We start from the raw sequence: 24,834 nt of genomic DNA on the forward strand, positions 1-24,834 counted from the left end.
ATATGATCAATTCATAGCAGCACATACTGCCAATGAAAACTAGCTTTTGCTTTTAATACTCTAGATCGGAGAGTAGGCTGGGTTATGTATTTTTACCGTTTTTAAAATCACGAAAGGCATGCATGAGTATACACCATTATACAATTTATTTTGTATAAGCATGGAATGTAGATACCAGAAAAGCATATTATTGCTCTTATTACTAATTTTAGTTACCTTCTAAACTGAATGGCCTGATAGGTCATTTAACAGAATAACCATATTGCTGGGTCAGAGAATCAAGACAGACCAGGCAAAGCTGGTAGGACAGTGATGAATCTGACAAGATTTTACAACAATACAGCACTTCCATTCAACCATTACAGAAGCTTGTTATCCCAGATTTTGTTTGTTTAAAATGCCTTGCTACATTGTTGAGATGAAAACCAGCATCTGAATCAATTACCTAGGTCTTTGGGAGCTATCTACAACTGAGAAAATTCAATCATGAAGTTTAACCTTCCTGATTTACTTCTACATGTATTTAGTTCAATAACATAATTGCACTGTCTAGCAAGGAGGATGTATTCCCAGTGCTAAAATGGACAATTCTAGCATGTTATAAGAGCACATGAATCTGCAGAGAATGGAGGGGGTATGGATATTGAGTAGGCAAAAGGAATTAATTAGTTCAGCATTTAATTATTAGTTTAGCACAACATTGTGGGCTGAGGGGTCTGCTCCTGTGCTGTACTGTTCAATATTCTCGTAACAATGCTTTCAAAACCACAATTCAAACCATTAATTGGCATCTTCACTTCAGAGGAGTTCCTGTTTCAATTTCCACTCCGGAGTCTTGACAACACAAATTCAGCTACATACAGCAAGGCACTGAATGATGTGACGCTGCCGCTGCAGGTCCCATCCTTCAGGTGAAACTGTCGTGCTATGTTCCATCCTCTCATGTAGGCAGTCGATAAAGTTATCCTTACTTAAAAACTAACTTTGGTCATTTCCAAATTACTGCTCCTGGGAGTTTGCTGCACACAATTTGGCTGCTACATTGCCTACATTCAAACAGCGTTGACGTCCAAGGAAGATATTACTGGCTGTAAAACTTCCTGCTTGAGCAGTTTTACTCCAAAAAAAAACGCAAAAGCGCCAGGTAAATAAATCAATCGTTTCCATTCCAAAAGATCCCTAAGTTGAAACCACAAATCAAAGTTTTAAATAAAAACAATAGTTCATCACAAAATTCTGTGCAAATGCAGGATGAAAGTTCTACCCAACACATTGAATTTTATAAAAATTCGTAAGGCTGGAAATGGGGACATCAGTCTTGAAATGGGAGCATCAAAAGGGAATGACAGTTAATTGGATGGGGACAAGTGGTTAGCTTGTGGCAGTAGCCACATTCCTATATTGTGAATCCCTTGAGGAACAGCTATTGAATGTAATGTTTCCTGTCACAAGATACCTTGCCATACTTGTTGCATACCAGGCGGAAGTCTAACATGTCACCCGACAACTTGTCATGCTAAGAAAACTTGTCATGTTTAGTTGATTGGTTTAGCCTGTAAGAGCCCTGCTATATAGACCCCACGAGTAAGTCCTTCGACTCTGCACTCGACTAGCATCTCTTGAACGGACAACCGACTTGAAAGAAGCTCTTCAACTGATCGACCTTGACGACGTTCATCTCAGCTAGATCTACAATCAAGACATCTTTGACTTACTCGTGGTGGTAAGTTTAACCTTTATTCTGTATGTAATCATATAGAAGCAGAGGCTCAGGGACTCCTCTCAGATATACCTTCTTGCTTGTCTGCCTGGTATTTTATTTAATCAATAAACCGCTTTATTGAGAACTATAAATAGTGTTACGAACTACTTAATTATTAACATAGAATTATCTCAGTGTCTGGGACCCGCTGAGGGAGACCTGACCCACTGACCTGAGGTAAGAGGAAGTTATATTACTGTAGTTGCTTAGGTGGATCCCACCTTAGTCGATTAAAGAATCGTCCAGTGACCACAGTGGTTGACAGAATACTGTCTGAAAAGACCGGTGCCCGATCAACCAAGTAGAGGGACAAGTCTGCCAATCGGGTAAGGTATAGGCCTAAACCGCGACAAGCTTAAGTTAAAGATGACAGGAGATATTAATGAGACGTAAATGTTCAGTGATCGCCAGACATCAGGGTGGCTTTGTGCTGAGAGGAAAGCAGAGAGGCAACTAATCTTAAGGTCATTGATTTCTAGTGATCAAGCTGGACACTTACTGGGGATAAGGAGGGCAGAAAAGGCAGAAGAGCTTGTAAAAGTTGTGCTCTCCGAAATGATGGCCCAAAACATTCTATGTCAAATGAAACAGCACTACACTAGCCAGAATCATTTCTTCCACTTTGAAAGTATCCCCAAAGTGGACTGACCAGTTTCTAACTAACATAATTGAAACTATACACATCAGAAAAGGATGATAGCCATGACCTCCACCCACTCTTCCTTTAAATAATCTGACAAAATAACACCAGTGATCATTACCCACAAAATCATAGTACAAAACAGAATTAACTTTTTGGAAAGGTAATTGGAATGGAGAATATATGCTGTAAGTAGATTACAGTACTTCACAATGGATTTTTAAAAAAAATTAGGACTTAAATCCAAATAACAAATCTGAACAAAGGAATTTTACATTAATATTTCTAGTAATAATTAAAATAGTCAGAAATGCAGCACAGATACAGGCTCCTTAAATGATAACACTATACCTGCTTTAACCACTTTTTCTAGCAGCTCATTCCATAGAAATCAAAGACAGCACCTTGAAGGCCTCTCTAAAATGTAACTTTTTTTGTTGTTTATCTCAGGCAGGGGAGATCAATTTATTGACCTGGCTCCTTTTGCATATTACATAAAAAAAATGTGCCTGCTTATAGATATAAGATTCCATATGACTAAGGTACTTTCCATAAAAGATGACTCTTCTCTTCTCTCAGTCACCAAAAAAAAAGCAGCTGTCCATTTTCTTTCTGAGTTGCAGCAAGTAGCTTGGACGCAGCAAATGCCTTCAAGTATTACACTCAAATATAGTTTATTGGTTTAAGAAGCTTTGACAAAATGGAAGTGTCTAAAAACAAGGACAATACTGTAAAAATACAAAGTGCAATACCATAGCATGCAAATTTAACAGCCAATCTGTGTCTCGGATGGCCACAACGTCAACATATGAATTTTTGAAAGGTTAATTTTGATGCCCACTGAAAAAAAAATACACCAAGAAATTCCAGTTTGGCTTAAATTGTGCAACAAATCTGAAGGCAAAAACAAAGGGACCCTATTCTGTTTTTGGTAGGAAAGAAGAGAAGAGTCAAATCACTTTTTATTGTCATTTTGACCATAACTGCTGGTACAGTACACAGTAAAAATGAGACAACATTTTTCAGGACCATGGTGCTACATGAACAATACAAAAACTACACTGAACTACGTAAAACAAAGCTACACTAGACTACAGACCTACTCAGGACTGCAAAATGTGCAGAACATAAGCAAAACATGCAAGACAGAACTATAACATAAACCATTCTGTATGTAATAAGGAGCAACAACAAAATACATTCATAGAATTGAGAACAAAATGTGACATTTAAGTTAAGCTAACGTCCTTTCATAGGAACTTGGAAAAGTTTAACTGGCAAGTTCTACAGCATCTTTTTCCACAGCAAAATGTGTGAAGACACTATAGATATTATCAAATAAAATCCAACCATTAAAGATATTGGACAATAACATTTTCATAGGTAAGATTTCTAAGAATAGTATTCACAAACTGATCATCTACCCTGATTTTACTGCTTCTAATGCAACACCTCCACCTAACACCCCTTCACTACCACACCTTCCCCCATTCACCATATTGAAGAGTGAGCAGCAGGAGGGGTGTCAATCTCCATCAATACTCACATTCTTCCCACAAGATTATTCAAAACAAGTATAGATTATTCAGTTTTCACTTCCTCCCCTATATTCCAAGCTGCAAACATTCTTTCTAGATACAACCACAATCTACTTAGCAGCATCCATTTATTGTTTCATGTCACTATTCAGGATTTGGGCTCCACTTTGCTCAGTCTAGACATGTGACCGAAGATTTTGGCCAACTATCATTTCAATACTCATTGCAATATGAATGAAATACAGCACCCCAACTTCTGACTAGTCATCTATTATTTCCGATTCTTACTAACAACGGTTTTGTTTCTCCCACTTCTACATTCTTCACAACCACTCGTTTTCTAACTTGTTTCATCGCCAACTTTGTCTTGCAGCATCATTCCCAAACTGATTCTCTCCATGGTATCACACACTATCTTTAATTCTCTAATGCATTCCCAATACCTTCTCAATAAATGTCACCAGTAGCTCAAATATTCACTTTTTTATTTCAGTTTTCAGCTTTCTTTGTTGCACAAAATGTATATTGCCAGTTCCAACCTAGAACATTCCCTCATTCAAAATGTAATTCTACTAACCAGCTTAAACCTGGGACTTCAAAACAGGATGACAGCTATACATGCACTAAGTAACATCAAGTAAACATGTACTTATTTCTTAACTGTAATAAACATCAGAACGCAAATTAAAACAAGCAGGATATGTCTGTCAGCCCCCGGTCTGCGAATCATCCAATGCTGATACAACTTTGGCCAAACACATCACATTCCCATTCTCTCATTCCCAGTATCTGACTTGCAGTTAAAACAGCTTTTATTCTCCCTTTCAATTTATCCAATAACTCCACTGCCAAAGGTCTCCTGGGTGGAAAATTCCAAAAATTCACACTCCTTAAGAAATTTCACCGCATCTCTATATAAATTTGACTAAAGAATGAGGTTTTGCCCTTCTCCCTACTGAGATACCTCACTAGGGGCAACTTTCTTTCAGCATTCACCCAGTCAAAACTTCTCAGCATTTTGTTTCATTAAGATTACCTCAATCTTCTATCCTTTGAAGCATAGGCTCAATCAGATGGTTAAATATATAACTGCATTTAGAATGAGAGAATGTTGCGAAGTGCATTTTGTATCAAACAAAATTGCAAGTGCTTAAATGAAAATAGAAAATGTTTAACAACATCTGAAAAGGATAGCAGCTTATACTTCAAAAACTAACAAAAGACTGTAGACAGTATGGATCAATGACATTTTCTCGTCAATGACAAGCAACACAGGCACACCTCCAGGTTATGTGCTTAGCACTTGCTCTACTCTACACTCATGACAGTGTGGCTAAGCACAGAACAAACACCATCTTACAAGTTCACAAATAATTCCGTGGTTGTTGGTACAGTCTCAGATAGCAATGTGGTGAGATAGATCAACTGGATGAGTGGTGTCCCAACAACGACTTCACATTCAATGTCACCAAGACCCAGAAATTGATTGTGGACCCCAGGAAAGGGAAACTTGGAGAACATGCATCAGTCCTCATTGAGGGGTCAGCAGTGGAAGGGGTGAGCAACTTTGAGTTGCTGTGTGTCAGCACTGTGGAGGATCTGTCCTGTGGCCAACACAATTGGATGCAATCCAAAGAACGCATGCCAGAACAGCTTTAATTCATCAGCAATTTGACGAGATTTGTTGTGTCACCAAAGACTCTTACATGGTGGAAAGCATTCTGACTGGTTACATCAGAGCTTGGTATGGAGGCTTTATTGTACAAAATCACAAAAGGTTGCTCAAGGTTATGGACTCAGCCAGCTCCACCATTAGGGACATTTCAAAAAGGCAGCATCACTTAGGGCCTCATCATCTGGGAACATGCATCAGGGAGGAAATACAGGAGCTTGCATGCACACACTCAATGATTCTTCCCTTTCGCCATCAGATTTCTGAACAGTAGATAACCACGACCACATTACTTTCCGTTGCACTGTTTAGATCATATTAATTTTTATGTCTTTGCACTGTACACTGTTGAAAAACAAATTTTACATCATAGAGGACAGTGAAAACAAATTGATGATTTTTCCTCGTTATCTCCATCTCACAATTCAACTTCATGAATCCTCTCAGCATTACCTCCGGAGCACACACCCACTTCCTTAAAAATGCAAGCCAAACCAGAAGCAGAACTTCACTCATGATGTCACAAGCATCTACAAGTGTGCATTAAAGCTTCCCTATTTTTACACTGTTTACTGCTTGCTATAAAGTATAATATTTCATTGGTGTACCTGCATATTTTCCCTCTTTACACACTAGGACCTTCAGATTCTTGTACTGCAACATTTTATCAATTCACTCCATTTTAATAATTTGTATTTTCTTCTTTCTTTCCAAAGTGGATATCCTCACAAGCCAAACCCAAACTGCTGGAAGAACTCAGTGTGTAAAACATTGCTAGAAGGGACAGAGAAGCTTTCTTAATGAGGTCCTGGATCAAGCCCCCAGTTATCTAGTTTGGATCAGAATCAGATTTATTGTCACTGACATATGTCACGAATATGTTGTTTAGTGGCAGCAGCGCAGTCCAAGATATACAAAACTACCTTAAGTTACAATAAATAAACAAAAAGCACAAAAGAGGAAAGCAAGGTAGTATTCATGGACCAAACAGAAATCTGATGGTGAAGGGGAAGAAGCTGCTTCTAAAACGCTGAGTGATTCTGCAGATGCTGGAAATTTTGAGCAACATGCAGAAAATGAACTCTGCAAGACAGGAGGCATCTCTGGAGGAGAGTAAATAGTTGACATGTCAAGCTCAGACCCTTCATCAGGACTGGACAGAAAAGGGCAGAAACCAAACCAAGAAAGTGTGGGAGAAGTACAAGTTGACAGGTGATAGGTGAAACTAGGTGAGGGGAATGAAGGTAGGTGGAAGGGGTGATGAAGAGTTTGGGAGATCATAGGTGAAAGAGGTAAGGGGCTGATAAAGGAACCAAATAGAAGAGGACAGTCAACCATGGAAGGAAAGAAAGGGCACCAGGGAGAGGTGAGGAGTGAGGCAAACCAGAATGGGGAATGAAAAAAGAGAAAAGGAGGAAGTGGGAGAAATTACCAGAAGTTAGAGAAATCAATGTTGTCTCCTGAACTTTTGTTCCAATGATAGTAATGTCCAAGCTGGTGAGTACACTTAGTAATGGATGCCAGATTCTTGAGGAACCACCCTTTGAAGATGTCCTCAATGGTGGGGAGGGTAGTGCCCATGATGGAGCTGGCTGAGTTGAGAACCCTTTGCAGCCTCTTATGATCCTGTGCATTGGAAGGTCCATACCAGGCTGAAATGCAACCAGTCAGAACGTTCTCCACGATATACCTGTAGAGATTTTCTAGGTCTTTAGTGACATACCAAATCTCCACTTCTAATGAGGTATAGACACTGGTGTGCCTTTGTGATTATGTGTTCAGGGTAGATCCTTGGAGATGTTGACACCCAGGAACGTGAAGCTCACCTTTTCCACTGCTGTGCTTTCAATAAGAACTGGTGCATGTTCTCCCAACTTCCCTTCCTGAAGTCCACAATCAATTCCTTGGTATTGTTGACGTTGAGTGCAAGGTTGTTGCAATACCACTCAACCAGCCTATCTACCTCACGCGTGTACACTTCTTCATTACCATCTGAGATTCTGCTGACAAGTAAAATCTTTGTCATACTTATAGATAGCATTTGAGCTGTGCCCAGCCACAACAGTGTGAGTATAGGATAGAGTAATGAAGTAAGCAAATATCTTTGAGGTGCGACTGTTCTGACTGTCAGCGAGGAGATGTTATTACCAATCTACACTTACTGTCATCTCCTGATGATGAGTCAATAATCCAAAGCAAGGGGAGGTACAGCAGCCCAGGTTTTGAAGTTTGTTGATTGGTACGGAGGGGATGATACTGTCAAACGCCAAGATGCAGTCTCTAAACAGCAGCGTGACATGGGTATTGCTGTTGTTCAGAGGCTCCAAAGCCAAAAAGAGCTAGTAAGATTTCATCCACTGTAGATCTGCTGTGGTGGTAGGCAAATTACAGCAAAGTCAGAATCCAAAGCATCAACTATCCTTTGGTCTCCACAAATGCTGTTTTACTGACTGAATTTTTCCAATAAATTGTTTTTGGCTCCAGATTCGAGCATTTGCGGTCTCATGTCTCCTGGATAACCCAACAGCTCTGAACATAATACTCCAGCTGGCAATTTCTTGCTTGCTTATTTAACCCATCTATATCCCTTTGCAAGTTCCACACAATTTTCTAATCAACTCATTTTTGGGTCATCAGCAAGTATGCATACTGCACACTCAGTCCCTTATATCAAGTAACTAGCGTAGATTACAGCTGAGGCCAGAACAATAATTCCTTCTGCACTCTTTAATTATTAAGTAAAAGATAATCCCCATTTATCTAAATTCTTTGATAACGTAGTCATTTCCCTTTCCTTTCCAATATATTACTCCCAATACTTTCTACGCAGTTACCTTTTGAGGGGCACATCATTAAATGCACTCATATTTACTGGTTCCCATTTTTACATCTTCCAAAAACTCAGCAAAACAGTCAAATACAGGTCTTGAGGTAAATATTGGAATAGGTTTTAAGAATATGTTTTGTTTCAAGATCAATTTTGTCATCTGACTATACATATATACAAACAAATGAAACAACTTTCCTCTGGACTACATACACACACAATACATCACAAAACTAAATATTGCCACAAATAAGTCAGTAAGATACAATTCAAAATGCACATCACGTGTGCAGAACAGGTAAAGAGCAAACAGCTCACTGTCCCAGCAACAAGACCTCAGTGGCAGCAGGGTATTTATTAGTCTCACAGCCTGGGAAAAGAAGCTGGTATCCAATCTGGCAGTCCCTAGTCCTGATGCTCCTGTACCTCTTTCCTGATAGTAGTGGATCAAAGAGTTTGTGGGACGGGTGGTAGGGAGTGTCAACAATTTTTTGGGCCCTTCATACACACTGCTTCTGGTAAACATCACAAATGGGGTGAGAAGTATGATTGTCTCAGTGGTTTTTACTGTCCTCTGTATAGTCTTGAGAGTTTTTTATTTCATCATCAGTTCTTTTAATTCAGAGTTCAGAAATCCACATTGACACTGCTCAACTGCCCAATGATTTAAAACGAAGTCCCACTATCACTTCCTTATAGTGCCACCATTACATTATGATCCCACCATTTACCAGAGGATAGACTAATATCGATAGTTTATTATTTTAGGTCTCCAACATTTCCCAAATAATGCACTTAGTTTTGCAATCCACTGGGACCCCTCCAAAACCCCGGGTATTAGAGCAGACTATACCCTTCTCATCATTCCAGTAGTTGGCTTGTAGATTTCTGGTGACAAGGACTACTTAAATTGCTCCTTCCTGGTTATTTTCTAACATTAAAATGTTTCTAATATATTCTGCTATGTGGAGCTATCTTAGATAATATTCAAATCTTCCAATTTTACTTAGTAAAGACAAGGGCGACTTCAATTGCTGTATTACTTCGGGATAACTTACAACTAAAGATAACACACATTTCAAAACAGGTTAAAGATAATTCGATGAAAATGGACTGGATGAGAATGGAACATTACTTTTCAATGACGAACAACACTTACTGCAAGTTAACAAAATCTGTATCTGATAAAATTGTTATTTAAAAAAACATTGGATGTCGAGGACATCGTCTTTGCAACTTCAAATTGCAGAGCGAGAAACTACAGACTGGAGTGAAATAGAACCCTATTGCAGCAATAGTGTCCGAACTCACGGATTTAAAGCCCCGGACAAGTCACCCCGTTTCACAACCCGCCTTCCAACTGGTGCTCCGCCGAGTGTCGCGTGGCCCGCAGTTTAACGCGACCCGCAGCGTGCTGAGAGCAGCTGCAGAGGAAGCCTGAAGCCCAGGCCCTTAGAAACCAGCTCGACCTGCTCGTCTCCCATCAGCCCCAACCCGCCCGCACACACAACCCCTCCGCCAACACTCCTAGCATTCACTCACTCCGCCACCGACGCCAATCGCCACTTCACCTGCTCCCCGCCGCTGGTGTTGCCCGCTGCCTCTCAGTCACCTCCGCGCGTTAATGGCGGACACCAAAGAGACCACGTCCCATTGGACGCCGCCCAGTCCGGCTCGCACTGACATCAGAATACGTAACGAAAGCCAATTAGAAACGGCGATTGGCTTCGGTGTTGGCGAGTTTGGGCTCTTAAAGGGGTTGTTTCTCAATTACCGATTGAAAGTAAGAACTCTTAAAGGGGCAAGCCTTTGATGTAACGTTCGCTGGGTCTGCACTCTCTGAATAATATAGCTTTCGAAAATTGTCTTGAAGACCAAGTTCTCCCAGTACAGGCGCTAATATAAATGCTAATGACGAATATTTAATATAAATAAACTTTACTAAAATCTAATTATCTGCCCATTATCACATTTCTGTCCATGGGAATTGCTATGCAGAATTTTAACAATTGCGGTCCCGTCTTCTACCAATGGCTACAGTCGAATGTACTTCTTTAGCTGTAAAGGCCTTTTAATTCTTCCGAGGCTTTCAAAGACACTGTACAAAGTCTAAGACATTGTCCTTTGATTCCGTCGTTTTTTCTTGTATTTCTCTGCAGGTACATTGAGTAATAAGAAGAGGTTAGTTAGTTTGATTACCTCGAGTGCGGTCTTGGGGGAAGAGCGATCATAACAAGATAAAATTCCTCATTAAGACTGAAAGTAAATTTGCCTGATCTGAAATTAATGTACTAAATCTACAAAAACTTTGTGGGTGTAAAGGAGTGAGATAGATATGATAGCTCAAGGAGCTTGATTGAAAGATGGTGAGCAAGCAGTGGGAAATATTTAAGGAATAAATGCAGGAACTGCTGTGGTTAAACATCCCATTCAAGTGAAAAAGCACAAAAATAAAAGTGATTGGACTGTGGCTAAAAAAAAGCAACACTCTCCAAATGCTGGAGGAACTCAGCAGGCCAGGGAGCGCAGATGGAAAAGAGTAAATAGTCGATGTTTCGGGCTGAGACCCTTCATCAGAACTGCAGAAAAAAAGGATATATCAACCTACTAACTGTTAGGATGATTTGTTGTGATCAATTAACCCCACAAACAGTATAACTTTTGCATGTGGGAGAAAACCAAAAACTTGGGGGAAACCTTGCACGCTGTCACGGGGAGAACATGCAAAATCCACAGAAACAGGAACACAGGTCTCAATACCAACCCAGGAGCTGGAGCTTTGAGACTGCACTGCCTTTGTACACAAGTAGAATAATGGGACAGTATGCTGTATTCTTTGAATAGATGTTTAGTTATCCATTTTGGAAAGAGCACAAGGGCAGGGTGTTGTTTAACTGATAATAGACAGGAAAATATTGATGTACAAAAGGATGAAGATATCCAAGTACAACAGGGGCAGCAAGCAGTTAAGGAGGCAAACAGCAAGTTAATCTTTAGTGTAGGTTTTGAGTACAGCAGCAAGAATATCTTACTACAATCATATAGGCCTTTGGCGAAGTCACATATAGAGCTTTGTGCGCAGCTTTGCTTTCTACTAGAGGAGGAACACACCTGCCATGAAAGAAGTGCAGCAAAGACTCAGCAGACTGATGGTACTACAGAAGCTAACATCTAAAACAGAAGCGAATTGCTTCAATTCTTGGGCTCAAAACATCCACTGATTTTCCTTTCCACAGATGCAGCTTAAATGAGTTCTTCCAGCATTTCTGCTTTCATTTCACAAGAATGATTCCTGGGATGGGAGCACTCCAACTTGAGGAGACAATGGATCGGTTGAGCCTGTTAAGGAAAACTCTTATAATCTAGTGTCCAATTGCTCAGAAATCCTGACAGTTCGTCATCTGGTTCACCCTTTAGTAAACCATCTCCTCATTAATATCTTACTCATGTGTTGGGTGTTCATCTGTGGAGTCCTCTCCAATAGAAAACTGCAGAGGCAAGTGTTTGAATATACTCAACAAGGTGGATAGATTTCTCAACACAAAAGGCATCAAACGATATGAGAAAGTGGCAATGTTTTTGAGATAGAAGAGGCATGATCATACTAAATAGTGAAGCAGGCCCAAAGGGCTGAATAACCATACTTCTGGTCTAAATTTTCTATCTTCGAATTGAACCAGGTTGTCACATTTGACAGTATGAGCGTTGCAATGCATGTCCACCACGATGATTGCCTGCACACATTTTCTTAACGCAAGACATCGCTGCTTCGACCGCAGGCCATCTGTTACTGAGGCCATTGGCTGGTCATGGGGCACAATCTCCCACATTCAATTACCATAATTGTAAATGTGAAGACAACCAAAATGATGTCCATGTCATAACTAAGAGGTTGTCCTTTCACCAGTTGTCTTTTCTTGTAGCCTTACCTCTCCCTACCACTGTAATCTCCTTCATAACCATAATCCTCAAAGATACCTGTGCCACTGCAATTCTAGGTTCTTGATCATTGCTGAAATTAACGATTTTACTATTGTCAATGTACTGTCAGTTACCATCATCTTATTTTCTGAATTCTTTTTCTCTAAAACATGCGTCTATATCTCTTTCTTCCCATGATTGCTTCTTAATATGAGATCCTCAGGTGGCCCACATATTGTTTGGTAACATTCTCATTAGTTGTCTTAGGACATTTTGTTATCTTGCAAATACTGAAATATTTCAGTGCCTATTGTATTTATGAAGTATTTATGAGATGTGAAGGATGCTGTTTGAGTTACTGAAGTGTTTAAAGACAGATGGCCATTTGATGAAAGCAACATACATCAAAGTTGCTGGTGAACGCAGCAGGCCAGGCAGCATCTATAGGAAGAGGCGCAGTCGACGTTTCAGGCCGAGACCCTTCGTCAGGACTAACTATTTGATGAAATGCTCAAACCACAAAAACAAATAATTCATTTGAAGTGAGGTCAATTTTTGCCTTGAGCAATGCTATGTGAACAGCAGGATCTATTGCAATTTTTTTCTTTTAGAAACATAGAAAACCTACAGCACAATACAGGCCTTTCGGCCCACGATGCCATGCCAGACATGTATTTATTTTAGAAATTATCTAGGGTTACCCATAGCCCTCTATTTTTCTGAGCTCCATGTACCTATCCAGGAGTCTCTTAAAAAGAGCCCATCATATCCACCTCTACCACCATTGCTGGCAGCCCATTCCACGCACTCACCACCCTCTGCGTAAAAAAACTTGCTTTTGCCATCTCCTCTCTACCTACTTCCAAGCACCTTAAAACTGTGCCCTCATGTGTTAGCCATTTCAGCCCTGGGAAAACGCCTCTGACCATCCAAACGATCAATGCCTCTCATCATCTTATACACCTCTATCAGGTCACCTCTCATCCTCTGTCACTCGAAGGAGAAAAGGCCAAGTTCACTCAACCTATTCTCATAGGGCATGCTCCCCAATCCAGGCAACATGCTTGTAAATCTGCTCTGCACCCTTTCTATAGATTCCACATCCTTTCTGTAGTGAGGTGACTAGCACGGTACTCCAAGTGGGGTCTGACTAGGGTCCTATAAGGCTGTAACATTACCTCTCAGCTCTTAAACTCAATCCCACAGTTGATGAAGGCCAATGCACCGTATGCCTTCTTAACCACAGAGTCAACCTGCGCAGCAGCTTTGAATGTCCTATGGACTTAGACCTCAAGATCCCTCTGATCTTCTACACTGCCAAGAGTCTTACCATTAGTACTATATTTTGGTTAAAGGATACCAAAAACGACAGAAACATTGTTTACCTGAGGGTTGCCATGTATTGAAGACTGAGATTCGTGCGCAGCCAAACACCTAAGTGATTACATTGTCAAGTTCGCCGATGACACAACCATGGTGGGGCTCATCACCAGCAACAGTGAGATAGCCTGGAGAGAGGAGGTGGGAGAGCTCGTGGCCTGGTGCCAAGCAAATGACCTCTTCCTCAATGTCAACAAGACAATGAAAATAGTTCTCAACTTCATGAGAATTCACACCATTCACACCGTTCTTTCTGTCAGTAGCACAGCAGTGGAAACCAAGCAGTTTCAAACTCCTGGGAGTGTACATCTTGCACGACCTGTCATGGTCCCAGAACATTGGTCCTCCAGATGATCAGAATGGTAATCCATGTGTAGAACCAAAAGAGATGGGAAGGGAGGAAATTTTTATTGAATTTTTTACTTCTGTATTTACTCAGGAGACAGACATAGAATCTATAGAAGTGAGACAAAGTCCCACATGTAAGGTTGGTCAAGAAGGTTCATTCGCTTGGCTTTGAAGATGAGGTAGTAAATTGGATTAGACATTTGCTTTGTGGGGGAAGCCAGTGAGTGGAATTAGATGTTTACCTCGCTGAGTGGAGGCCTGTGAACTAGTGGAGTGTCGCAGGGACTGATGCTGGGTTCATTGTTGTTTGTCATCTTTTTCAGCTACATTGATGATAATATAGTTAATGGATCAGCAAATTTGTGGGTGACACCAAAATTCGCGGTGTAGTGGACATTGAGGACGGCTATCATGATTTGCAGCGGGGTCTGGACCAGCTGGAAGAATGGGCTGAAAAATGGCAGATGGAATTCAATGCACCCAAGTGTGAGGTGTTGCACTTCAGTAGGACCAACCAGTGTAGGTCTTACACAGTGAACAGAAGAGCGCTGAGGAGTGTGGTAAATCAAAGGGATTTGGGAATACAGTTCCATAATTCATTGACAGTTGTGTCACAGGTAGATGGGGTCATAAAGAAAGCTTTTGGCACATTGGTCTTCATAAATCAAAGTATTAAGTACAGGAGTTGGGATGTTACCTTGAAGCAGTATAAAATGTTGGTATAAGACATTCCCCACCACCACCACCACTTTATCATTTCCTGTACCTTATATACGGACAGTTTTATGCTTTGAATCATGCTAATGGACATACAATCAATCTATAGAAGCCATCTTATATATTTATTGTGTTATCTTTGTTTTTTTCTTGTGTTGCATCAGATCTGGAATAACAATTATTTCATTCTCCTTTACACTTGTGCACTGTAAATTGCATTAAACAATCTTGACATTGGCAAAATGGCCAAGGAGGGAAGCACTACTTGTGAATGTGTAACAGGCACAAAGCTTTAACTAGCCCGTACAAGCAACAAATGTAAAGGAAATGTGCATGAAATTATAGTGGATATGAAAACATTATTGATACTCATTTAGGCACTATTTAGAAAGATTGCAATTGCTTAGCCCCAGTGACTTGGGTTCGATCCTGACTTCTGATGTTATCTTTGTTCTCCTCACGACCGTATGCGTTTCCTGCAGGTATTCCAAATCCCCCCACTGCCCAAAGATGTATGTTTTAGTAGGTTAATTGATCACCATAAATTGCCCCTTTTATGGGGATAAGTGCTAGAATCTTGGGGGGAGGGGTGGAGTTGATGAAAATGTGGAGAGAATAAATGGGATGAATATACAATGCGTCCTTACAAAAGGCTACATTTCAGTAAAAAGTTACTTTACCTGAAGACTAATTTCAATGCATAAAATCGGATAGCAATCCAGAATTCAAGAGTTTCAGGCAAAACAACTGAACACTTACAAATATATCAATTCAATAATCTGAAATAAAATAGTTTTATGAATAATTAGATTTTCATAACAGATAAAAACAAAGTACCTATGATGCTCCTTCTTACAGTTCTCTTCACCACATACTCCATGTTCTTTTACTCTCATTTTGCCTACACTTTCCCACCCCTGATCCCCTTTTCCCCATCCTACTTCCTTTCTCACTTCTGTCCCAGCCCTATTATTTCACCATTCTACCCGCCTTTGCCCACTCCAGACTACTTTCCCGTTCCCTTCACAGTCCACTTTTCTCCCCAAGCCCTTTCACATTTTCACCATCCATTTGTCCCCCCTCTTCCTGCTCATTATATTCACTATTCCACACACCTGACCACATCCCAATTTTCCTCATCCTACCTTTTTCCAAACATTCCAACTCTTTACTCCGGCCCTACTACTCTTCTATAACTTCACTCCCCACTTCCTCCTCTTCCCCCCTTCTTTACCCCACCCCATGCCTCTTTACCCTGGTCCCCCAGTCTGTCACCTCTTTTTCTGATCCTCACATCCATTAACCTATTCCCTTTCTCATGTCTACTTCCTCATCTCTCATGCTCCCCCCCCAACTCCTTTGCTTATTCCACTTGCTTATTCCAGCTCCCCACTCTCATTTTCTTTATCTGAACCACCTTCCCACCTTGTAAGTTAGCACTCTCCAACTCAGCTAGGATTTCAACCTCTGCTTATGCTAACCTTAACCATTACTTGTTATAGTGTGGAAAGCCCTTCATAAATCAAGAATATGCACCAACACAATCAGGTGTTGTTGTAACATTTCCTAAGAGGAATGTTTATTTCCAAGAACATCAATATGCAGGCTTGGACTGGTCATCAAAAGTGCTGGCAAGTGGTCTGCACTTTGTTTGGAGAAGCTGATGTGCAAATTATTAACCACCTTAAAAAGACCCATGGTAAAAGCCTTGATTCTAACTCTAGTTACTGACTCATCTAATTCAGTCCAAACCATCAGTTCCACAGAGTTATGTTTGCCTTTTACTGATAGTTTGCTTTTCTCATTAGCTTCCATGAACTTACAGATAAGATGATGAGAGGCATCAATCGTGTGGATGGTCAGAGGCTTTTTCCCCAGGGCTGAAATGGCCAGCATGAGAGGGCACAGTTTTAAGGTGCTTGGAAGTAGTTACAAAGGAGAAGTCAGGGGCAAGTTTTTTAAAAAAAAAAACGCAGAGTGGTGAGTGCGTGGGATGGGTTGCTGGCAACAGTGGTGGAGGCGGATGCGACAGGGTCTTTTTAGAGAATCCTGGACAGGCACATGGATCTCAGAAAAATAGAGGGCTATGGGTAGCCCTAGGTAATTTCTAAGGTAAGGACATGTTCGGTACAGCTTTGTGGGCCGAAGGGCCTGTTTTGTGCCATAGGTTTTCTATGTTTTAACTGTTTCTGCTGGCTTAACTAATTGTTTTCAGGATCCCTTACATTTATCCTCTGCAGCAGTAAAACATTGGAAAGTTGTATGGAATGATCAACATATTATCCTCATTGTGTCAAGAGACAAACCAACACCATGTTGACAGGTCAGGGGTTTCAAATGCACAAATTAGAGAGGCAAGGTAAATAAGTAAAACAAATAAATAGCTACTTTTTTGAAAAAAAAATCTCTAACAATTCTTGGTGCTTTTAAAAAAATATTTTTCCAAGGGTATTTTAATTCATGAAGACAATATGGACAATTAACTCAGAGTTCAATCGTAGCATATTGATAGTTTAAACAAACAGCTTAAACATGAGGAAAATTTGGATATAACTAATCCAATCAGTTTACACCACAAAACAAAACTATTTATTGTGAAATTCTGATTAAGTATTGAGGAAAGTCCAAACTCCCTTTTAAGAATCTCATTAAGCAATACAAATTGAACAAAAAGTCCTGAGCTGCAGAAAGTTGTAAATCTAGTCAGCTCCATCTTGGGCACTAGCCCACAAAGTACCCAGGACATCTTTAGGGAGCGGTGTCTCAGAAAGGCAGCATCCATTATTAAGGACCTCCAGTACCCAGGGCATGCCCTTTTCTCACTGTTACCATCAGGTAGGAGGTACAGAAGCCTGAAGGCACACACTCAGCGACTCAGGAACAGCTTCTTCCCCTCTGACATCTGATTCCTAAATGGACTTTGAAGCTTTGGACACTATCTCACTTTTTCAATATGCAGTATTTCTGTTTTTGCACATTTTTTAATGATCTATTCAATATGTGTAATTTACTTGTTTATTTATTATGTTTTATTTTATTTTATTTATTATTACTCTTTTTTTCTCTCTGCTAGATTATGTATTGCATTGAACTGCTGCTGCTAAGTTAACAAATTTCAGTCACCTGCTGGTGATAATGAACCCGATTCTAATTCGGGAACTGTACTTCCCTCAATCACAGGACTCTGCAGAGAGTGATGCGGACAGCCCAGCACATCTGTAGGCGTGGGCTTCCCACTTTTCAGGACATTTACAAAGACAGGTGTGCAAAAAGGGCCCAAAGGAACATTGGGGACCCAGGCGAACCCAACCACAAACTTTTCCAGCTGCTACCATCTGGGAAACAGTACCGCAGCATAAAAGCCAGGTTATCAGTGAATAATTCATGCTGATACAATTGTATTTCTATGTTGTATTCATTGTCCTGTTGTACATACTATTTATAAATTCTTATAAATTGCACATTTAGATGGAGATGTAAAGATTTTTACTCCTCATGTATATGAAGGACTTACGAAATAAAGTCAATTCAATTCAAATTGTTAAAGGAAATTTCAGCAGAGCTAAAGTCAAAAGGTTAAAGGAAATTCTAACAGAATTTGCAGTCCTAACTACTGTTTTAAAATCAGTTGACATGAATTCTAATCAAAAGCCATTAATGTTTTTAGAGACCTGATTAAATACAGAGTTCAAGTAAATCAAGACCCATCATTGTGTTCTAACTTGGAAATTAAATTTTCTAACACTTATTATTGTAAATGTTTACCACCTTAACTTTTCATTCCATCTATAACCTTAAATCACAGTCCTCAAATCACAACTTGAGATTAATGGGGAAGCATTTTCACCCATAATATTCAACTGTGGCATCTCGAACTTTCAGTGCAGGTGCCTTTGCTTACATTTTCCACAAACACTTAATTAAGTTTGGCTGTCTCTTACCACAATCGGAGTTGTCAAAGTTCACAGGTGAGTGACAATGCAAGGACATTCATCCTAGTGTCCTGTATTGACAGTAATGCTCTACAGACATGTTTTGTCTTGCCCAAGGAAGACTGAGTCCTGTACAATAGGTTGCAGCAGGGTGGTGTGGGGAAGGGCAGTGCGGATTAACAAGTCAAGTACTTACGCTCCAATCCACACTGAACCTCCGCAATTCACCTATCGACAGAACCGGTCTACCGATGACACCATAGCACAGCACTACACACCGTCCTCACTCACCTGGAGAAGAGGGATGCATACGTTAGAATGCTGTTCTTGGACTACAGTTCAACATTCAAAACCATAATTTCCTCCAAACTTGACAGAAAGTTCAGAGACCTCAGCTTGCACCCCACCTTGTGCAGCTAGACCCTAGACTTCCTATCGGATTGCCGACAGGTGGGAAGGATGGGCTCCCTCACCTCTGCTCACTGACCCTCAACACAGGTGCTCCCCAGGGTTGTGTCCTGAGTCCCCTCCTCTACTTCCTTTACACCCACAACTGTACTGCCACACACAGTTCCAATCTGATGATCAAACTCGCAGATGACACGACTTTGATTGGCCTTATTTCTAGCCTACAGAGGAGAGGTTGACACCCTGACACAGTGGTGCCAGGATAACAACCTCTCCCTCAATGTCCAAAAAATTAAAGAGCTGATTGTGGATTACAGGAGAGACGGAGACAGGCTTGGCCCGATCAACGCCAATAGGACTTCAGTTGAGAGAGTAAGTAGTTTCAAACTCCTTGGTATGCACATTACCGATGATCTCACCTGGACTGTACACATCAGCTTTGTGGCAAAAAAAAAAAGCACATCTCTTCCACAACAGGTGACTGAAGAGATTTGGCATGGGCCCCCAAATCCTCAAGACCTTCTACAGGGGCACCATTGAAAGCATCCTGACTGGCTGTATCACCACCTGGTACGGGAACTGCACCAACCTTGATCGCTGGGAACTGCAGAGAGTGGTACGGACAGCCCAGTGCATCAGTGGATGTGAACTTCCCTCCACTGAGGACTTTTATAGCAGCAGGTGCAGAAAGGCGGCCTGGAAGATCATCGGGGACACAAATCACCCTAACCATGAACTGTTTCAGCTGCTTCTGTCTGGCCAACGGTAGCACAACATTAAAGTCAGGACCAACAGGCTATGGGACAGCTTCGTTCTACAAGCCATTACTTCTAAATCTGTACATTGCAACAGAGTCATAATACAAAGATTTTTACTCCCTCACCTTGTGGGATAGATGTAAGATTTAAGTAAATTCTATAATATAACTAAAAGCCTCATATGCACACTTCCAAATTAAAAGGAGCAACTGAGAACTGTGGTATAGAAAGCTCCAACATGCTCAGGGTATCTAAAATAAGGGGGGGGTGTGGAAACAACAGTTTCTAGAAATATGAAATAAGCATCAATAATTTCTCATTTGTCTCAAAGGCTTGTCTGCTTCCCATTGAGGTCCAGTTGACATGCCCTCTTCTCAATGCTATCATCAAGGTGGTGGTATAGAAACACACATAAAAGTTGCTGGTGAACGCAGCAGGCCAGGCAGCATCTCTAGGAAGAGGTGCAGTCGACGTTTCAGGCCGAGACCCTTCGTCAGGACTAACTGAAGGATGAGTGAGTAAGGGATTTGAAAGTTGGAGGGGGAGGGGGAGATCCAAAATGATAGGAGAAGACAGGAGGGGAAGGGATGGAGCCAAGAGCTGGACAGATGATAGGCAAAAGGGATACCAGAGGATCATGGGACAGGAGGTCCGGGAAGAAAGACAGGGGGGGGGGGGACCCAGAGGATGGGCAAGGGGTATATTCAGAGGGACAGAGGGAGAAAAAGGAGAGTGAGAGAAAGAATGTGTATAAAAATAAGAAACAGATGGGGTACGAGGGGGAGGTGGGGCATTAGCGGAAGTTAGAGAAGTCGATGTTCATGCCATCAGGTTGGAGGCTACCCAGACGGAATATAAGGTGTTGTTCCTCCAACCTGAGTGTGGCTTCATCTTTACAGTAGAGGAGGCCGTGGATAGACATGTCAGAATGGGAATGGGATGTGGAATTAAAATGTGTGGCCACTGGGAGATCCTGCTTTCTCTGGCAGACAGAGCGTAGGTGTTCAGCAAAGCGGTCTCCCAGCCTGCGTCGGGTCTCGCCAATATATAAAAGGCCACATCGGGAGCACCGGACGCAGTATATCACCCCAGCCGACTCACAGGTGAAGTGTTGCCTCACCAGGAAGGACTGTTTGGGGCCCTGAATGGTGGTAAGGGAGGAAGTGTAAGGGCATGTGTAGCACTTGTTCCGCTTACACGGATAAGTGCCAGGAGGGAGATCAGTGGGGAGGGATGGGGGGGACGAATGGACAAGGGAGTTGTGTAGGGAGCGATCCCTGCGGAATGCAGAGTGAGGGGGGGAGGGAAAGATGTGCTTAGTGGTGGGATCCCGTTGGAGGTGGCGGAAGTTACGGAGAATAATATGTTGGACCCGGAGGCTGGTGGGGTGGTAGGTGAGGACCAGGGGAACCCTATTCCTAGTGGGGTGGTGGGAGGATGGAGTGAGAGCAGATGTACGTGAAATGGAGGAGATGCGTTTTTAAGAATTAAATTTTAGGAGAGGATAAAACTTTAGATTTAGCTCTTTGCCAAGTTACAATTCCTCTCACTTGAAATGAATGGGTGACTGACTTGGTCTAAATTGGTACAGGTTCAGTGGACAGTTTTCTAAACTGCAGTAAGTTAGCATTCTGCCACTAGACTCTGTGGGGAGCCCAACATTAAAGTGCAGTCAGCGATTGTTGCTGAGGACATCTGAAGTAGTTCAGGACTCCTGCTTTCCTGGTGTGCTTTTGCTGTCAAAATGAGCTTGTTTGGCATTTCAGTGACGATGCTTTGTGAGATGCGTGAACATCTCAAGACTCTGGCAGCTTAATGCAGAGTTAGCATACTAGAGTCATTCATAGAATTGCCCCAACTCTGGGAGCTGCAGACAAGGTTAAGGCCTTTTATGCCAATTTTGTTAAAAGCTTGACCTGCATCCCTTAACAGCACAAATACAGTAGATCCTTTGGCGCCTTTTCAGTGCTAGGATTGGGAAGCACAGAAAACCACAAAGCCTGTCAGCATTTCTCAGAAAATCCAAGCCATAAAGAAAGCAAAACATATTTATTTGTCTTTCCGTATTGTGTCAAGTAACAGAATTTTGTCATGAAAGTCTTTGAGTTGCACAGCAAAAATTAATAATCCTTTCAGTGAATGGTTCAATTAAGATTTCTGAAGAGTCATATGCTTAGATTTCAGAAAATGCTTTTTTTGTGGAAAAGGCTTATGGAGGAAATTAGCAAGAATAGCTGAAGTCAATCCTGTAGTAATTCAGTTTATTTAGATTCATTTATTTATCACATGTAGATCAAAACAAACTGTGAAATAAGCTGTTTGCATTAACAACCAACACAACCCAAGGATGTGCTGGGGGTAGCCCACAAGTATCACACATTTCAGCACCAACATAGCATGCCTGCTCTACTCAGAGGTACAACACAGCAACAAGAAGCCCTTTCCTACTCACCCACACAGACAGGCTGTCTCCAGGGCTCCGACCACCAGTCCTTGTGCTCAGACTCTCAAACTTGCAGATATCAGGTCTCCAACTGTCCATTGCCAGACTTGCAGACATGCTGACCCAGGGGCCTTGACCTCCAGACTTGCCAACTTCAGTCTTCCACCTCTGATCCCACCGATCCTGGGATTTCATCTCTGGGCTTTGGTGCCCTCTGATTATCAACCCTCGGAGTTGCTGATTATGCAACTTGACTTTGACTTCTAGGGCTTGAGCCCAGGACTTGCTGACCATGGGGGTGGGCGGGGGGGGGGGGGTGGTCACCAGCACTAGTGCTGTCTGTAGGTACATTTCAGCTTGGGAAAATGTATTGTTGTTATATCTACCTGGGATAATAAGTTAGGATGAGTTGTGAAGGAGTACAAGAACAGAAGTGATCAGTGGAATGTGAATCTGCAGTCAGTGGGGTGGGGGGGGGGGGGAGTATGGAAAGGGAAGCATAATAGTCAGTTAATGAGCAATTGGGCACTTGCAGTTCAACACTACAGCAAAGGTTGGTACATTAGAAGGGCTTAAGAAAATAGATAAAAACGAATTTATAGATAGAAAGATTTGTAATCACTTAATATTTGATTATCTCCAAATCAGCAGATTAGTAGTTTGCTAAAGCTGCATTTAAATCTCCTTTTCTAATTTCTGCAATTCCATACATAGTGATCAAGACCAGAAAGGGAAAATGAAGTTTTACTTTCCTCTAGAGGTAAAAGCAGCGATCAAACTATTCAAAGCAGACCAATTTGTATGCATAACTCATTCTATGCATTATTTAAAAAGCTGCCAAGACATGTTGTTCTTATTGTTTGCTGCTCATTTTTCCAATGCAGACTAAAGATGCTGTGTTTAAGAAATATTGATCAAGTATCAAAACATCTTTTTAAATCTGGTGATTGTTGTTTGCCCCAGTTATAAAACTATGACAGTTGAAGTAATACTTAATTCTAAGGAAGGTTGCAACTGTGATGAAGGATACCCACACCCATGTGAAATAATAGAAATCCTACATATATTCTGCTTTTGGACCATGGCCCACTGTTCACAGAAGTCCAAGTACAAAGTTAAGCAACAGGAGATGTTTGAGTCAGATGTAAGAAAATTATTAAGGGAAGTTTGATCGAGGGCTCTCCTGGTCCATGTCAATCTTGTGTTCTCAAAACAACATACAATTTCAATCTCCATCAATCCATAATTCTCAAATCATAAAGCATGAATAAAAATGACAAAAATGTACACCATTAGTGGACGGAAAGTGATCTTATTTATTGAGACAATAGCAAGCAATTAGCATGTTAATCCTCCAAAGGTTTACTCAATGATCAGACTTCTGCAATGTTAGTGAATTTTATACTGACTAAATTGAAAAATATTGCCCAAAATTAAATCCTTTGCTTTTCAGGATTATAATCTGAATTATGTATTCATAGATTATCTGCAGCATGGTGAGATGCATCAGTGATCCCTTTTTAGTTGGAATATTTGAGATACGAGCCAGCCTCAAGCTTAAATGATGTAAACAATTTAATGAAGATCTGCTAATAGGGATTGAAGTCAACAGAATGTGGATTGTCAAAAAATTATTGAATTTAATAAGCCAGAACGGATCAAAGTCTGTACTGAATGTAAGCAGCATTGTGTAACACATTATGCTATGTTATTCAGTCTCTCATCCTTTTCACTTAAATCTTCATTGAATAAAAACAAAATTAACCATTCACAATTTCTGATTTATTTGCATCTGTGAATTGATTCCTTATGGCACCTTTTTTTGACCAAAGGTAAAAAATAATCTTTATTTATTCCCTTCATTTCTTGTGCTCCTTGTTCTTGGAAACACAGTCATGGCAATGCAGTTAGTTTGTACTGTCATTCTGCAGCATTTGCACATATTCATTATACAACTTTTCTTGAGTTTCGTAGATTTTTCTAAGTTTCTTGGTCTGTCCCTTGCTGAGTTCCTTACCCTCATTATCATGAGTTGGAAATCCCTTTTAAAAAAAACGAAACAAAACCAATTTTAAGTATAGAAGCATAGAATAAAAAAACAAAAATGTTACCAAAGATGTCATTTATAATTTTAAAAAGTCATTATCACTGACTAAATATCAACACAATCTCTTTATAGGAGTTTTGCATTTTCTGTCCTGTACCATGTCAAAAATATCCTGTAATTATGAAGTAGACCTGTAGACCCAGTAAACCATCTGTATCATCTCATCTTAAGCAGGTTTGCAGTTGTACTTCTATACTTTGCTTCAATCCCTCTCAACTGAGAAACAGTCAGTCAGATCTAGGTTCAATGTTGCCTACAAACAAATACAATATACTTTTTAAAATATCAAGCCATAGCACTTTAAGATCTGATCACTAGGTGAATGACTGACATTATAAATGCATTGCATTTTGCCTATATACTATCCAACAAAAATTAAAA

The 24,834-nt window shown here is 40.8% G+C and overlaps 2 protein-coding genes across 5 annotated transcripts in view; both read right to left on the reverse strand.

Annotated features, from left to right (window-relative positions):
- nap1l4b (nucleosome assembly protein 1-like 4b) overlaps positions 1-10,120 on the reverse strand; it is a 123,574-nt gene extending 113,454 nt beyond the window's left edge. For 2 of the 3 annotated variants that reach the window (XM_063062121.1, XM_063062124.1), the window contains exon 1: positions 10,011-10,120. The gene's annotated coding sequence lies outside the window, so the exon portion shown is untranslated. Of the gene's footprint in view, positions 1-9,981 lie in introns of all 3 variants that reach the window. The other variant, XM_063062122.1, reaches the window with a different exon arrangement.
- A 13,501-nt stretch (positions 10,121-23,621) lies between these two features.
- cars1 (cysteinyl-tRNA synthetase 1) overlaps positions 23,622-24,834 on the reverse strand; it is a 69,615-nt gene continuing 68,402 nt past the window's right edge. For both annotated transcript variants that reach the window (XM_063063223.1, XM_063063222.1), the window contains one exon: positions 23,622-24,388. In XM_063063223.1, the coding sequence (XP_062919293.1) occupies positions 24,254-24,388 (135 nt within the window). In that variant the 3' untranslated portion in view covers positions 23,622-24,253. The remainder of the gene's footprint in view (positions 24,389-24,834) is intronic.

This window comes from Mobula hypostoma, chromosome 11 (assembly GCF_963921235.1).
Source record: "Mobula hypostoma chromosome 11, sMobHyp1.1, whole genome shotgun sequence".
NCBI lineage: Eukaryota > Metazoa > Chordata > Chondrichthyes > Myliobatiformes > Myliobatidae > Mobula > Mobula hypostoma.